General features: G+C 38.0%; 1 protein-coding gene across 2 annotated transcripts in view; it reads right to left on the bottom strand.

Moving 5' to 3' along the window:
* LOC149141562 (U5 small nuclear ribonucleoprotein helicase) overlaps positions 1 to 17572 on the bottom strand; it is a 446214-nt gene that overhangs the window by 151754 nt on the left and 276888 nt on the right. For both annotated transcript variants that reach the window (XM_089450021.1, XM_089450020.1), the window contains 12 exons: positions 10014 to 10238; positions 9823 to 9924; positions 9581 to 9661; positions 9364 to 9444; positions 8493 to 8696; positions 8225 to 8341; positions 7940 to 8062; positions 7559 to 7648; positions 7319 to 7444; positions 7122 to 7184; positions 4271 to 4359; positions 3565 to 3655 (listed from right to left, as the gene is read on the bottom strand). In XM_089450021.1, the coding sequence (XP_089306147.1) occupies positions 3565 to 3655; positions 4271 to 4359; positions 7122 to 7184; positions 7319 to 7444; positions 7559 to 7648; positions 7940 to 8062; positions 8225 to 8341; positions 8493 to 8696; positions 9364 to 9444; positions 9581 to 9661; positions 9823 to 9924; positions 10014 to 10238 (1392 nt within the window). The remainder of the gene's footprint in view (positions 1 to 3564; positions 3656 to 4270; positions 4360 to 7121; positions 7185 to 7318; positions 7445 to 7558; positions 7649 to 7939; positions 8063 to 8224; positions 8342 to 8492; positions 8697 to 9363; positions 9445 to 9580; positions 9662 to 9822; positions 9925 to 10013; positions 10239 to 17572) is intronic.

Here is a 17572-nt window from a genome sequence, read left to right as displayed (position 1 = left end):
GGGAAGTGGGATTGATTTGCAAGAGAAATTGCCCCCTCCCACCCCCGGGCCCCAACGTACCACTTCAGGTACTCTCTGATCCGCAAATTGTTGTGGATATTCCACTGGACAGCTCGTCACAATAGATCTGATAAGCTTATATTTAAAAACCTAAAATCTACACTATTACAATTTTATTTCTCTTTAGATTTATCGATCCGTAGAGAATAGCGTATGCATGTGAATTAATTTATGCATAAAATAGAGAACAACGAAATAAAATCTCACACACATTTCACACAAGATATGACCTAGGAAACCCTTTTGGAAGAAAAACCAGCTAGAAGATGTGGCCGCTCTGCTCTCCTCTGAATAGAAAATGTCAGCTAGTAAAAAGAAGTATGGTTTGTGGCCTTTGCACTACTACAATGCGCAAATCCTCTCTGTGTCCTCTATCTCCTATCCCTCTTGACTATTTTTGCCCAACTACGAAACAAATGCACTCAAAAGAATGGAACTCCTTTCCCTCCTAGTGGGTCGGTTATAATACAGCCCTATAGCCTACTAGTGGTTAGGTTTGACTACCACCACTCTCAACTAGAGATACAATATAGACTCTAATACAATCTTCTTCATCATAAACACGTGGCTAGCCCCTTTTTTATGAATAGTGGGAGCTGATGTGGCATCTTCTCGAATTAGATTGGTGAAAACAAGAAAGTCAACTTCTAAGTGGTATAACTTTCACATACAAACTCCAATTGGCGTGATTCTTGCGTCGTTGGAAAGGTCTTTGTGTGTAGAATAGGAAAAAAAGGCGTCATCCTCAAGCGGCAAAGGTGTTGTGCTAAATGTGCCCTGCTATAGGAGCCCTATCTTTGTCTTATTGATGGATTGTGTTGTCGCTCAAGTTGTACATCTAAGTGCGGGAAAAGTTTTCAACCCCGCAAGGTATAAACTTTGTGGCACAACGCTCAAAGTAGGGGTTGTCACTCTGATCCCTAGTCCCTCTGTTTAAGCTCTCTCCTAGACAAGCTAAGGGGGACAGTCCCTAAAGGTAGATGGAAAGGGGAAACCTGCTGAAGCAACAAGTCCTAGGAGACTAAGGGCAAGGTGATTATTGTTAGCGTAACTTGATTAAGGATTAGCAAGTGATTATTAAGGGGCAATGTAGCTATCAAGATTGGATTATATTAGATTACAAGACACCTTATGAGGTAAACTATCATAGACCAATGCCTTCAATACAATGCCCAAATTAAGATGCTTGCTCAAATACAGATGACAAGTTACAAGACCAATAATGCTGCAAGAAAGGGTTAGTAGAAAATATAATATGCAGGGGCAACTTACAATACAAGATGAAAAAGGTACTTCCACTTCAATAAAATATCAATATTATAAGAACCAGTGATAAGTACAGGAAACTGGCAACTGAAATTAAAGATGCTCACAAGATTAGTAATGAAATGATGCTACATGCAAAAAGTAGTCAATGAAATTCTTTAGGATTACTCAACGAATCACTGATAATAGAGACAGCTTGTGCTTATTAGAAAATTCTTCAATCATCAGTTATAAACCAGTGGAATTTAAGTGCTCCAAACACATGATCACAAGATTCCACTGGCAGCAAATGAAGTGTTTTAGGACTGCTCAATGAAACAATATAGACAGCAGAATTTTACAATAATATATAAGATAATGGTTGGAGGCAAATAAACCTTGACTGCTGCAAGCACAAGAAACCAATGTCAAGTAAGATTGCTAACAGTGATTTTTATATGATGAAATGCAACAAGAACTACACCATGTGATGCAATTATGAAATGCAATTAGTCTAACCATTCAATGCAACCTATCTAACAAAGAGAGAAGCAACGAGAATGAGATGGTTAGTGACCAATTAGAAAGCAAAGGTTATCCTTGACAAGATCACAAGAGAAGAACCAAAAAAACAATACCAATCAACTATCCTTCTTACTGTTCAAATGCCACAAGATGCACAATGATCAATATCAATGATGGAAAGAATGCTGAGACTTGAGAGATACCACTGTCAACACATATCAGTTCACTGTAACCCACTGTTCAGTCAAGATCAGTCACCAATTGACAAGGTTAGTCACCAAAAGAGCAAGAATAAGAGCATAAAACACGTGTTAAGCCTTTTGTGATTAATGTGTGACAAATTTTGTGTTTTAGGGCCTTATTATTATTATTATTTCTCTTGAGATTAGGCACTGTAAGTAGACCCTTCAGATCTGATGCATATGACAGTATGCCAATAGGTCACTGTTGGGATAGGATTGAGGTTTCAAAACCTTGTGTCCTTCCTCGAAGGCTGGTATATCAAAGCAAGCACCGAAATCACAATGTTTGGACCACAAACAAGTGTTCTGAGACCTCCAAAGAGCCACAGTATACCTGCAACAAAAAATATAATAGCCCCAAACTGAGTTTCAGAGCTTCGAAACAAAAACACAGCAGAAATCCAGTGGGCCAAGTTTCCTGCAACATAGCTTGGAGGGTATTTAGCCTGGAAATCCTTGGGGTACTTAATCACCAAGACCAGATGGGGAAGCCTCGCTTCTAAGAATAACATCCATCCATATGACAACAGGGAAACAACTACTAAGGTAACGATGGTGGTTGATCTCATTGTCGGCCTTAACCTAGAGTGCCTAGTGAAGCTTTGCACTAGGGTGCTAGATTTTGGGGCAACAAGACCTATGCACCATTATAATTATATCTATATAAAATAAAATAAAATAAAAACTATAAAAAGCAGATTTATATCGTTGTGCCTGCCATAACTAGATCAACATATGGATTCAAATCCTGGTCGCTTTGCATATGCCATATATGTAGCATTCATGTCCTCCCATGAAGATATGCTAATGTATTAACTGTAATACCTAGGAGCAACATTATCAAGCCATCATCATTTCTTTCTGTCTGCTATTATATATCCAATGTACATAGCTCTAACAATTCAATCAGCAGAGCCAGAGCACCAACATATGTGTCTATTAGGTCTCATGATCAGGAGTTTTATCCTAAAAGACTTTAGCCTTTACAGAAGGGTCATCAGATAAGTCGTCACCACTTGAGCATATAATTGCAACTCCATAGAATTGAACTGAAACTTCTAGAAAAACCTATAGAGATGGAAGCTGGAGACTCAAACAACCTTTAGACAAATTGAAAGAACTAAAACAACTTTGGACTCGTAATCTCAATATCATGATATGATTAATATAACAAGGATGAATGCCTCAGTTTTCAAATATATAGATCAACTGAGTCAGGATGAAAACTTAAGTGTTATTTTTCATAGTTTCCGAAGTTCGTTTATTCTAAACCTTTTTCCATATGCAACATTATGCATGTAATGCAATAATTATTTTTACTGCAACAACGGGTTAGTCTTCTTTTGTGGTTTATGTCATTCCTGTTGATTCTTGAAACATAAGCTTTGATTTCTATTAAATGAATATATGTATAATGCTAATAATGATTCCAGTGGAATCAAAAACATATTAACTTCAGAACAGAAATACATGTAACATAATGTTGACTTGCCTGAATGTGAACTTCAAGAGGTACTGGCCTTACACTCGGTTTGAAGTTGAAAAGACCAACTTCATCAATACCCAGCCATTCAGCCAAATCACTGCATAAAATTTACACTATAAATAATATAACCATAAAAAGAGAACAGAAGATCACCAAGACTGGTCACATAGCTAATAGGAGCAAGATAATCTAAAATGATTTCCACCTTGCTACAATATTTATATATTTGTGCACTGTTATACAAGATAAGTGTCAGCTCTCGATCTGTAGGGTTTACATACTAAGAGCATCTAGCACTAATTCTTTCAAAAATAAAAATTGACTATCAATGTTGAGACTTTCGTTGTTACCCATAGGCATCCAGAATTATAAGTACCAGCTAATAATAAACAGGCAGGATATCTAATCTCCCACAGACAAGCTTTGGCCATGTTTCACTCACAAGGGCTTCAAATGTCAGGGTCTATAGCAGAAAAACTTTAAACACCGGTTTGAACTTTGAAGATTTATGTTTAATATCTATGCTTCTCGAAATAAACATATTGGAATCAAACCCAATATTATCATATACCAACTCATGTATTGTAATATCCTGTGATACAAAACTGCTAAAACCTCAAAGCAGGATTTGCTATCCAATATTACATAAATAATCATATGACAAAGACTCAAATTATTGAAAAGTCAAACAGGTATTATAAGTAACCCTTACTGAGCATTGGCTAAAGCAGTTGACAAACCAACAAAGCGGATGGGACGTGCTGTTTGTGAAGAAATAAATCTCATCCGAGAAACAATAACCTACAAAGCCAAAAAATTTAAGTCATGAAATGTAGTAAAAGATAAACCAAAACACACAGATACATGCATGCTGCATATATAAACACATACAAACAACCATTTGTAAACCTAGTAAAAACCAAAATCCTGATTTAGTCATAATTAAACCAAACTAATTATATATGATATTCTGAATTGAATTTATTTTACCAATGGAATTGACTGAGAAAGAACCCAAATCCACAATGCTCTAGGACAACTTTCAAATGATTAGACTAAATATGAAGCATCCATTGTATCTAATGGTTGGACAAATGTTAAATGCAGACCATTGGTAAATCATAAATATTCTTGGTATGTCTGCTAGTTGTGTGGTCTTTCATTCAGCCCATAACTACTCGGATCAATACTAGTATTAATATTGTGAGATCTTTAATTAAAACTGCCGTACAATGGCATTCAAATCATTACTGATAATGCTGCTCATTGTAAGTCAACAAGAGCAATCACTGAGGATATGTACCTGAAGATATGTTTCTCTAGGTGTTTGGTTCACACATTGAACCTCTTGACACATGATATTATTCAGATGAAGGAAAATGATTATAAATGGAATAGGGCATTAAACAAGAAAGGGAAGAGAATGATGAAAATTATACCAATCATAGTCATCCCGAGAGCCCACCACATTTTCCTGAATCACTCTTGGAGCTACTTAAGATTGTAAAGAGTAGATTTGCAAGTTACAACCTCACCTTCAGGTGCCTTTTGAAAGTAAGAGATGTAGTGGTTAGTATGGTCTCAAGTGATTCAGTGCAAAGTTTGAGAAACAAAGCTGCAACCGCATCTAATAGGCTTGAATTTTAGAAGGCAGAAGACAGTTCTTGATGGTCAGTTTTGGGCACAGATTAGGTATGTTATGTTGTCCACTAAAGCCCATTTATAAAACAATTCAGTTTGCAAATACATATCAGTGAGTGAATGGGAAGGTGTATGAGTAAATGGACAACATGCTAGGTCAAATCAAAGACATTACTGGGCCTGCTAACCCACATTTCAGCAAGGGTACCTATAGCCATTTTTCTTCTTGGAAACACTATTGTAAACACATAAAATGCAACTCAAAGCCTTGTAGGCCATATGATGTTATCATTCTCGTATCCTAGCCCTGTTCTGGTCGGCCAAACCTGGTTCGCTTAGACTGCACCCTTAGGTCCCTTCTTCCTCTAAAGGATTGGAGCGCTTAGGATGGACCTACTTCGACACATGGTTTAGAGGAGCCATTTGTTTTATATAGGTGATCACTATTTGTGCAGCCAGTCCAGCCCATGCCTTTAGTGCACCTACATCTAACCCACATTTCAGCAAGGGTACCTATAGCCATTTTTCTTTTTGGGAAACACTATTGTAAACGCAGAAAATGTAACTCAAAGCTTTGTAGGTCATGTGATGTTATGTATTCTCATATCCTAGGCCTGTTGTGGTCAGCCATACCCAGTTTGCTTAGACTCTACTCTTAGGTCCCTTCTTCCTCTATAGGCTTAGAGGGTTTAGGATGGACCTACTTCAACACTTGGTTTAGAGGAGCCATTTGTTTTATAGAGGTGATCACTATTTTTGCGGCCAGTCCAGCCCATGTCTTCAGTGCACTTACGTCTTGTCCACATGGTCACCTACCATAGAGTCTGTGTGCATTCTCTGGCTTTGGTACATTATTCATTTTCAGTTCTCAACATGGAAGTCTCACAGTTCACAACATTTCAGAGCAAATCAGTACAGACAGTTGACAGTGGACTGTACGGCACAATGTACTGATGGGTAAGCATACATAATATAAGTGAAATGGTGGCTGTCCAGATGATAGAAAAGTATCACAGAAGTTAATTGACACAGAAGCATACGCACTGAGCACATTGGTGTCTGTACAGATTCGACATACAGTCTGTGAAATTGCTATATAGATTGCTACAAAACAAAAGTGCTGATTTCTGAGGTGTTTTAACCCACAATTTGGCCAAGTTTGGATTTGATACCAAATGTAGAAAACAGGTTCCTGCAATTGTTTATTAGAATGCTGAATATTGATTGATTGACGAGAATGATAAGACTGTGGAAATATAAATGCTCTTAGGAATGATCATGTTCCAATGAGCCCCGTGATGGTATGCTTATATGCAGTGACTGGATACAATCTGAAGCAGTATGTGCCCTTTGACCTTTCATTAAGCCTAATGATTATTATTTGTTATAATTATTATTGTGTTGATGATGATGATTATATTTAATATTATTATGTTTATTATAATACTTTAAGAAATTTCTCTTTCAGGGGCCAAGCTTGAGAACTGTGTGACCAACTATAGTGGTCCTCCTGCATTAAACGTGAATCTGTGACCTTTTTACGTAATTAATAATAAAGTGTTTGATCAATAATATCTATAATCATGCCTTTCGACGTTTTATGTTTTACTGTTTTCTACCATATCTCTTCTTTAACATTTTACATATTCAATGTAGTACTGTTTTTGTGCGTATTTCCATATCTTAACACACCCCCAACATGAAGAATGCTGATTTGACAAAGTCATGCCAGCACCTACAACCGATGGAAACCCTGATCATAAACCATAAATTTTGTGACTTCTGTAAAAGAACACATGTTTTGGAGTTTCATACATGCAATACAAAAGCCTAACAGCTCATAAAATATATACCGGTTATTAGATATCAAAATATCAATTGGACATGTTCTAAAGAGTATAATTGGATGTTCAAAAGCATACCTCAAGAATAGGTCCACGATCTGCTCCAAGTAGATGAATTTCATCTAATATTAGGAGTCCAACCTGTTCCACTCATATTTCCAATGGAAAGTCTACTAATCAGAAGCTTAAAATCTCAGTAAAAAAGATATATCTGTTCATCTCAGTATTTCTACCCAAGGAACATTTCGAACTCAAAATCTATAAGCACTACAAACCTTCATAACATAACTACGATTCTGCCAACTGCGGCTAATACCATCCCATTTTTCTGGAGTGCATATAATTATATCTGCTGAAAGGAGTGTTTTTAAATCTGGAGTGAAATCACCAGTCATCTCAACCTGAAAATGATTTCAAAAATAAATTTCCAAATGCTATCAGGCTGACTAAATATTTTAGAGAAAAGTAAGTTTTCATAGCAAAAAAGATTCTGAAGAGAAAGCTTGCATTCATACCATTTTCTTTCCCAAAGAGGGTACAAGCCCTTTCTTCCAGTCATTCATTCTTTCTCTTACAATGGCCTTCAGTGGTGCAATGTAAATAACCTGCATATATATTTTTACAATTGATTTTTGTATTTATATTAATTTATAAAAAAAAAAAATATATATATATATATATATATATATTTATATATCAGACCATCACATGGTGGCTATCTGTACTAGTACATCTGAACATTATAAAATAAATAAACTACATTTCAAAACAATGCAGACTCAAAACTAATCTAGAAATGGCTATGTATAGTACAAATGTTACAAGTTGAACATCAAAGAATGCAGTCATGCACACAAACTTAAGAAATCCCACATTTCATAAACATCTTAATCTACCTTCATATCTGGTTGGGTATTGAAGAGATGGAGCATGGAAAGCTCTGCAGATATTGTCTTCCCACTTCCTGTTGGTGCACCTAAAAGGACATTCTTGTCTGTGTGGTACAGAATATGAAATGCCTGCAAATCAAGGCATAGCCTCTTGGGGTCCCATTAATTAAAACTTGGCAAAACGAGAATACAATAAAGCTGCCAACTCGAACTAACGTACAATTATATAGATCATTAAATGTCCAATTTATAGTGCAGGGGATGCATAATATTGCAAAAGTGAACTATGACCTGAGTTTGAATTGGGTTGAAATGCGAAAACTTGTACAACCCCTCATAGATCCTGTTGCCAAGAGCAGTAACAGGAAGTGGTCTCAAGTCAAGAAGTTCGGTATGTGGAGTATGTAACTAGATAACCAAACAAACCAAGTTAGCAAACACACAAGTGGGGAGAATTGAATCTTGCAGATAATATAGAATTTAACTAAGATTGATTTGTATATATGATTTATAATATAGCATCAAAAAAATTTCCATAGGAATAAGGGGAGAAAGAAACCTCTGGTAAAATGAGATGTTGAAAGGACAAGGTATGGAAGACTTCTGCCTGCAACCAACTGTCTGAAATAGCCCGTATGTAGTATTGAGGTGGACATGGTTCAAATATAGGTACCGTGAATGTAAGTTTCTGTGGACCTGATCTCGCCATTCTTTTTGTCAATGTGAACAGTTCCGAATGATAGATATGCTCATTTTCAGAATCCTACAGGAAGCAAATAATAAAAATTAGGCATGAAATCAATGTACTAACATAACGTCTAACAATAAGAAAGAAGGAACAGTGTCAATGCCCAGAGATGATGGAAGGAAGTATCATCGGACTCGATCAATCAAAGAGTATCATGGAAAATTACTTTCAAGAAAATTAAAGCATCTGATATCTAAATATATCTAAGAGCAAGTCAAACCAGATAAAACCCATGCATTTGTCTCTAGAAGAACAAATGCAGTAGCTATAAAGCAATACAAAATAGATAGGAGTCAGGACAGATATGGGTAACAGAAGACATCAAAGAGATCTAGTAACGGAGTCAGCCAAAGGAACTAGAAACCAATGGAATAAAAAATGTTGGAAAGAAAAAGGTTTAAAGAAATAAATTGATAATTATTTGAAGCTCAAAAAATGACCTATAGTAGTAAGGAGTCTACATGCATCTAGAACCTAGCAAAAAGAGAGCAAATACAAGAATATCATCAACATGCTGACATCTAAGTTACATGAAATTTCGATATACGCATGGGTTTCCAAACCCAGGACAGCATGGAAATCTATCCCCAAAAGATTTTAGAAAATAGTGGAACAGGGAATTAGAAACTAAAAAATATAAAATATTCAAAAAATTACATTTTTGTAGCAAAGAACATAGTACCTCAACCAAGATCCACCAACGCTCAGCAGCACCATGCCAACGATCCTTCCAGACAAATTCTGGAAATATTGCGAGTTCAACCTGCAAATGGTCATTCACAAAGCACAGTCATCTTAGCCAAACCAAATTATATAATCCTATATCTTACCAATGTTGGTTAAAACATATATACCATCTGTGAATAGAAAGTAAGGTAATTTTCCAGTGTCCTATTTACCTGTAGCACAGTTCGTGTGATAGGACTTATATTTGCAGACAAATGAATAAATGGAAAGCTTGCCAGACACTGCTTAATCATCTGTGTTTGATGCCATAAAGAGAGTACCATATTATTAATTTATTTGTTCTTATTTTTTTCACTTATTTTCAGATATAAATCTACAAAATTGACGAACTAGTTCAGGACAGTGTTTAACTCTATTAAAATTTAAAACAATGATTTAATATAATTGAGCGAACCTTTCCACCAGGAAAATAGCGAATCAAAGCACCAATTTCATTTTCCTCCATTTCATAGAGATGGTCTAACCGAGCATCCTTATCTTCAAGTTTCCTCAATATCTAGTCATCAAGCAACAAAAGTTAGGTACTTCACAAACATAAGAAGTGGCATAGATTGATGAAAATCAGAGGACACAACTCTGCAAGACCTCTGGAGAGAGTTCCTTCTCAAATTGCCTAAGAGGATGTTGATGAGGCCAAATCCGCCGATCCACAGCTTTGCAATATTCTAAGAAAAGAGCAGTCATTGTACACCACCCTCGGCGTAGACAGATTTCAAATAGCGCACGCATGATTCGACCAAGGCTTTGACTTATATAATTGGCATCTGCAACTAATGAGAAACTTTCAAATGTACCACGTGATATATATGCCTGCAGAAAAAAAACAAAAAAGCAAAAACAAATAAATCCACAAGAATGGGAAAAAATTAACAGGTGGGAACAACGGGAAGATACATGGAAATAAGTTAATCCATAAAACAAGCATAGCATTTGAGACTCCCTACTAATTGTATAATGTATATTAATGATTTTAAGCATAAATTCAAATTCCTTGGAAAAAAATGAATCCAATCGACCTGATTTCATTGAAATGTGAGAACTTGCTATTTTCTGCAGTGCCTATTTCTAGGTATGCTATATTTAGCAGGATTCTAGTAGTTATCGGCATTGTTCATCTTTTCTTATTTTTAAAGGGGACTGTTATTTTTGGTATCTATATTTATAGCAAGTCATCCCCGCGAGATGACAAGTAGCCATGGATAAAGAAGCCATGTGGCAACAACATGGCAATGATATGGTAGTGATGTAGCTTTGCATACCATCACATTTCGGGCGCCTTGTTGGACTTCAGTTCACTCGATCTCACTTGTGATGAGTCATCTCTAATAGGGCAACCTCATTGTTGTTCACTCATCTTCAATTGAGTCATCATCAGATCAATCATCTTTAGTTCAAATAAGGGTGCATGAGCCTGCACGAGGAAGGCACCTTGTTGGACTCCACTTAGTCATCCTTAACTGAGCTGAAGAGAACAAATGGTTCGTGTTCACTTGACTTCACTTCAAGCAACGTGCATAAGGGAGTTAAAGGAGTGCATGATCTTTCTCTTTACGTCACCTTACTCCACTACACTAGAGAAAACACATGAACTTAGCCTCAAATCACCTCTCTTCACTTATCTTCAACCAGGGCGCATGAGAGAGTTCAACATGAGCATGCAAGAGATTGCCCCTATTCACTTCATAAAGGATGCAGGGAGAAGCCACATGATCTTTCCTTCACTTCGACTCACTTCATCATGAGTTAGGGAAGGCATATTGCATGAGCTAGGCACCTCCATTAGCAAGATCACAGATCTCTGAAGTGAAGTTGAATCGCCATTGTTTGCCACAGTTTCTTCAAGAGCATTCAAAAACACTTCATCTCCATCTCCTCTTCTTCTTTCCTTACTATCTACATTTTAAACTTCTATAGCATGTGTAGTAGAATACAATTTTCTGCTCTGATAATTACTTCCTAATGATTTTCAAACAGTATTTCTTATGCCACTGATATCATTGAATAGTTACACACATAAAATCTCAACTGTAAATGCAGCGAAAACAATAAGATCATAGAAAGACAGCCATGCACAATAGACACAATATTTTTTCCCTAGGAAACCCAACCTTCGGAGAAAGCCCAACAATATTTTCTTGAGGAGAAATTCTCTTTCAGCAAGGTTTACAAATCAAAAACTTGTCTAGAAATCTGCGCCAATATTTTCTAAATACCAATCAAACTTCATCAAACAACTGCTAGTCAACACTAGTCAAAACCAATCAAAACAACTCAGTCAATGTTGGTTAAACAGTCAAATTCTGTAGTCAACTCGGCCTTGTCAAACTTGGCCCTGTAGTCAAATCCGCACATGTAGCGGTGGTCAAGGTCTGCAATCAACCCACATGTGCAAACTAGTAAACACTCGGTCAAGTTCCAGTCAACTTAGCCAAATAGTCATGCCCAAACTCAGTCAACGTCTCACAAGTGTAGCCTCCAAGATGCTGGTAAAACTTGGTCAAACAGATTCACACATGCAGCCACAAGAAGAGAGACAGAAATGATGATGACAGATCAAAGATGACCCTTAGCAAATAGATTTCTCCCTGCCTGAATTTTCTCCTCTACTAGAAAAGATTGAATAAGCTTGTTATGTTGATTTCTCTCCTCACATGTCTATCTATTTATATGGAGCTCTAATGTTGAGTAGACCCCATTATGCAACCCCTCATCACAAGGAGACCCTTCACTAATTGAGCCTACATGACAACTCAACAATAGACTAGGCTTGTTTATTCCACTAATGGGTGAAAAACCCCATTAGATAAACAAATCAAACTGGCTCTATAAAATAGATCACTCCATCCCAGAGCTAGTAATGTGAGCATCATAGGCCAATCTCCCCTAGCCAAATCAGCATGGCCCCACGGGAGAAAGACTTCCCGTAGTCCATTCAGCCCTAGCCAAATCAGCATGGTGCCAAGGGTGAATGTACCATTCTCCCCTAGTCAAATTACCATGACCCCATGGGAGAATGTTTGCTCGATGCCGCAAAAACATCAACACTACGATATGAGCATGGCATATTAATGTGATCTAACTTGTATTTCGTCTCCAAGATGCAACCAATCTCTTGACCAATATAAAAGACAAGATTTGACCATGCTCTTCTTACATCTTCTCAACTTGCGGATGCAATATTTCATGCTCAATGTGGTGAACCGTGATATAGATAGTTTTTGCATCTGTTTTCTATTTTATCTATTACCTAGAGCACATTCTCTTTTTTCTATTCTCATATTTGCTGATTGCAGGTTGAATTTTCAAATTCTCACATATAGTTTCAATTATCAATCATTTTTATCCTTGGCTGCCTAGGCCCTAAGAAGAGAGACAGAAATGATGATGACAGATCAAAGATGACCCTTAGCAAATAGATTTCTCCCTGCCTGAATTTTCTCCTCTACTAGAAAAGATTGAATAAGCTTGTTATGTTGATTTCTCTCCTCACATGTCTATCTATTTATATGGAGCTCTAATGTTGAGTAGACCCCATTATGCAACCCCTCATCACAAGGAGACCCTTCACTAATTGAGCCTACATGACAACTCAACAATAGACTAGGCTTGTTTATTCCACTAATGGGTGAAAAACCCCATTAGAAACAAATCAAACTTGCTCTATAAAATAGATCACTCCATCCTAGAGCTAGTAATGTGAGCATCATAGGCCAATCTCCCCTAGCCAAATCAGCATGGCCCCACGGGAGAAAGACTTCCCGTAGTCCATTCAGCCCTAGCCAAATCAGCATGGTGCCAAGGGTGAATGTACCATTCTCCCCTAGTCAAATTACCATGACCCCATGGGAGAATGTTTGCTCGATGCCGCAAAAACATCAACACTACGATATGAGCATGGCATATTAATGTGATCTAACTTGTATTTCGTCTCCAAGATGCAACCAATCTCTTGACCAATATAAAAGACAAGATTTGACCATGCTCTTCTTACATCTTCTCAACTTGCGGATGCAATATTTCATGCTCAATGTGGTGAACCGTGATATAGATAGTTTTTGCATCTGTTTTCTATTTTATCTATTACCTAGAGCACATTCTCTTTTTTCTATTCTCATATTTGCTGATTGCAGGTTGAATTTTCAAATTCTCACATATAGTTTCAATTATCAATCCTTTTTATCCTTGGCTGCCTAGGCCCTAATTGCATGCCAACGATCCATCTTTTAAGTGTCGATTCCTGTACTAATGTACATATTTTTAGATGATTTTCAGCGCATGACAAACTAGAGACCACCCCCAAAGATCGAAAAAGCACCAATTCGAACAGAAAGGCAAATAGCTAGTAACCTTTGAGCTGACAACTTACTAGTTATCATTTGATAATTCTTGTTGCAGGTTTCAAGATTATTATTGTCCTATGGTGCAGTTTTCTAAAAAGAGCACTTGTAGATATAAATTGGTGATAATTACTATTGAATAAGATGAATGAATGAATGAATAACAATGTCACTGGGATGGTGTGTGTTAAATTGGCAACTAGGGCCAAACTCCATGTGGGTCGGCTTATTTATGGAAGCTGATATTTTTATTGGATCCCTCTCGTCGAGAGGTGTAGGATTGATCCAAAGATCATCCGATTCCGATAAGTATTTATGGAGATATGAATTTATTTTGTTTATGTAATTATTATCAAGCCGACCAGCTCTTATGTAGGCTCTAGAAGCCCAAACGTCGTGTCTATTCATCATCTACACTTTAGTATAAATAAGAGAGGATTTGGAGTCATTAACACACACATTCTTCATGTGATCTCCTCTCCACGTCTGGGTTTTTGGTGAAGGAGATACACTAATGAAGAATGCCTTAGCTGCAGTGACAGTCAACGTAATACCCTAATTCATGAAGATATATATATATATATATATATATATATATATATATATACGCTGAAAGGGCATAGCATGGAAACCTATACGCACGCCATTCAAGGGATATATATGTGGCTATATGTATAATGCAGATTATGAAGACATCTACACGTTGGTCAGATTATGAAATACGTTGGTCATGAAGACCTACACGCAGGCAATGACTATTTATACGCAGGCAAATGGAGATACATATATGCAGAAAATGGCAATATATATATAGACACAGTAATGGAGATATATACACGTTGTAATAGGACATGGCAGTCATGGGAGATATGTGTCACGGTTCACGCTATCATCGGAGGTCTATGTTCACGCTGTCATCGGAGGTCAATGTTCACGTTGTACATGTTGACGTTATGAACTATATGCACAGCGTGGATAGTGTTGTCACCTTATACGCAGCCTTATATGCATATGCAGTTATGCATGCACAGTCCCTATACGCTGAAGATATCCACGCAGTTCATCGTTCATGAAAACACTTCTTACGCTGACCATATATATATACGCATAGCATGGAAATGCCGCTGTCATGAAGTCACAGTCAAGACATAGACAACCGCAGTCAAGGTGAGGGTAGCCGCAGTGATAAGGAAGAGCTGTTGGGAGCTGCTGGTGGCCGCAGTAAGTTAATGAGGCCGCTGGAACAAACTGCTGTAGCCACAATCTATGCGTATAAATCTCGGTGGTATCCCTGTGACAGTTTAGATGCAATAAACAACATAACTCAGATTGCACAATGAAAATTACGTTGGGTATCATCTCAGTCTCACAGATGTATATGTTACTGCCTCGGCATAACTTCAATGATGTTTCAGTATTGATCAAGAGCTTCTCGGCATACCTGTAAAAGAAGACATACAGTGGCAATGGTCATCACAGTATTCAGATCTAGTATTCTTGATATGGACAGGTATCTCAGAGGTGCAGCAAGGATGATAATCCCAACAGCATGATGATGAATGAGACAACATGATGATAAACGATGATGGGCATGTTAGTAAGGAACAACATAGTGTTTGATGGGAGCAGCTCAGTGACCAAGTGTAGCACAATGACGGGTGCAACATGAGTACGAGCTGCAACACTATGTAAAGTGAAGCAGTCACTTTGAAGAATCAGTAGAAGCAATATGTCTTCAACTGATCTCTTGCAGATATCAAAAGTCAAAGTGTTGACTTCTGTTGTAATTGTACTCTCTCTCTCTCTCTTTCTCTGCTGAACTTTGAAGATAAAAGAAGATTTGATCAAAGGGTTTCCCCACGCATTGTGGGGTTTGTCCCTGGCTCGCGCCATATCTTGTGTCCTCTTGCCTTGGCTTGTCTTCTGTGTTTTATATTTATGTTCTATCTGCAGTTTATCGTAATGCTGATGTGATTGCTAACTGTGAAAATTTAAATAAATTGCTCTGGCATAGAACATACCTAATCTTAACATGGAATCAGAGCTGAGGTGAAGACAATGCCCAAGCAAGAGTGAAAGAGCAATCACCGAAGACAGTTGGGACAAGACAGAAGGATCAATGGGTTCCTCATAATTCACCGAGGGTGAATTCAAAGCAAAGAATGTTATCAGAATGGCGCAGCGGAAGATTTTGATGGTCCATCTAAAGATCACTTCGTTGGGAAGTTCGGATCTAAGGGTGGAAGGAAAGGCGGATGCCTTGTTGAAATAAGTTCGGCCGTTATGCGCAGGAGTGTCCGAATGGCAAAGACACATCTCTTGATGAAGATAAAAACCATTCCTTGGACATTTCAATGATCAAAGGAATGGCTGGTAATGCAAGTCATCAAGGAAATGGTCGATTCTTCCACGAAAGCAAGGAACCCCTGAATCTCTTTTTTGTACCTGATCGAACCTGATGTCCATCTTGGAAATGGAAGTCAAAGGTTACACAGTGGCACTTATCGATGAAAAGGTACGTGTTTGAAAATAGATCTTTTAAATATGTTTTTGAGTTCAGGGTTATATCAAGTTGGAGGAAGTCCACTGGGGACCATGTCCATTGACTCAACACCGGAGGTCTGTGAGTCAGATGGTGACTAGGATGCCTGAATTCAAAAAGAAGCATGAAGGTACATGTTTGAAATGTACCAAAGGAAAATATTATAAGGGTACCATTCCCCTCATGCAGCAGGTTCACAGGTTTGGAACAACCCGAGGAGTTTGAGAATCATGAGCAAGGAATCTCATGTATACAGGTGGAAGAAAGCCCCCTATGGCTTGAAGAAAAACACCTCAGGCATAATATGAGAGGATTGATAGCTATCTAATGCAGCTGAGATTCACTAGGAGTGAATCTTATCCAAACCATTACTCGAAGGTTGTGGATGATAAACCTCTTGTACCGGCACCTATGTCTGACAGGTGCACACCCTCTCATTTATAGGAGACAGAGGGAGTTGGATTCTGAATATGGAAAGATAAGTTGCAAGCCTGTGACTACCTCAAGGATCTTAACTTTAAGAAGTTATATGGTAGTGATGTCGGACCTTATTTGGGAAATGCCTCTGAGTTTCATAAACTCATTCGCATTGATGTTCTTGGAGAACCTCCGTCCGGACATCTGTGTTGCAGTTAGCATGGTGAGCTCATATTTGGTTGAGCCTCACTGGATTGGTGCCAAGAATCTTCTGAGATATCTTCAGGGCACAATCTCTCATGAATTGAGATACACTGCCGGAAATATGAAACCACATGATTATTCGAATGATGAGTGGGCAGGCAGTATGGAGGATCACTAGAGCACTTCTCAGTGTTGTTTCTCTTTGGAATCTACCTCGATATCCTGGATGAGCAGGAAGCAGAAGTCGGTGACTCTGAGCACCACCAAGGCAGAATACATTGCTGATAGTATGGCCTTCTGTGAGGTAGTCTGGTTGCTGAAGCTCTTCAGTGAGCTGTTTGTACACATGATGAATACCACTGTGATTCTCTGTGACAACCAGAGGTGGGATTCAATTATTGAGGAATTCCGTATTCGACAATTGCTCCAGCAGACAAACATCAGATACTGCCTTATCTGGGATATGGAAAGTCGATGAGCAAGGAGGCTCCTTCGCACTGAGATGATATACAGGTTGCTAAAGCCCCGGGGGAAAGATCAAATTTGTGATTTTCCCGAACGACTTGGAGTCGTCGAGAGACCTTTGTAAAAGGGTCCTGCATGCTGCATACATTGAGCTCTAGGAGCTATGGGGGGCTTGCAGT

The sequence above is a fragment of the Pinus tabuliformis genome, chromosome X (genome assembly GCF_031772625.1).
Source record: "Pinus tabuliformis cultivar Carrire ecotype Pingquan chromosome X, CPIR1, whole genome shotgun sequence".
Taxonomy (NCBI): domain Eukaryota; kingdom Viridiplantae; phylum Streptophyta; class Pinopsida; order Pinales; family Pinaceae; genus Pinus; species Pinus tabuliformis.
The sequence above is the reverse complement of the archived record's forward strand: the minus strand, read 5'-3'. Positions and strand labels throughout refer to the sequence as shown.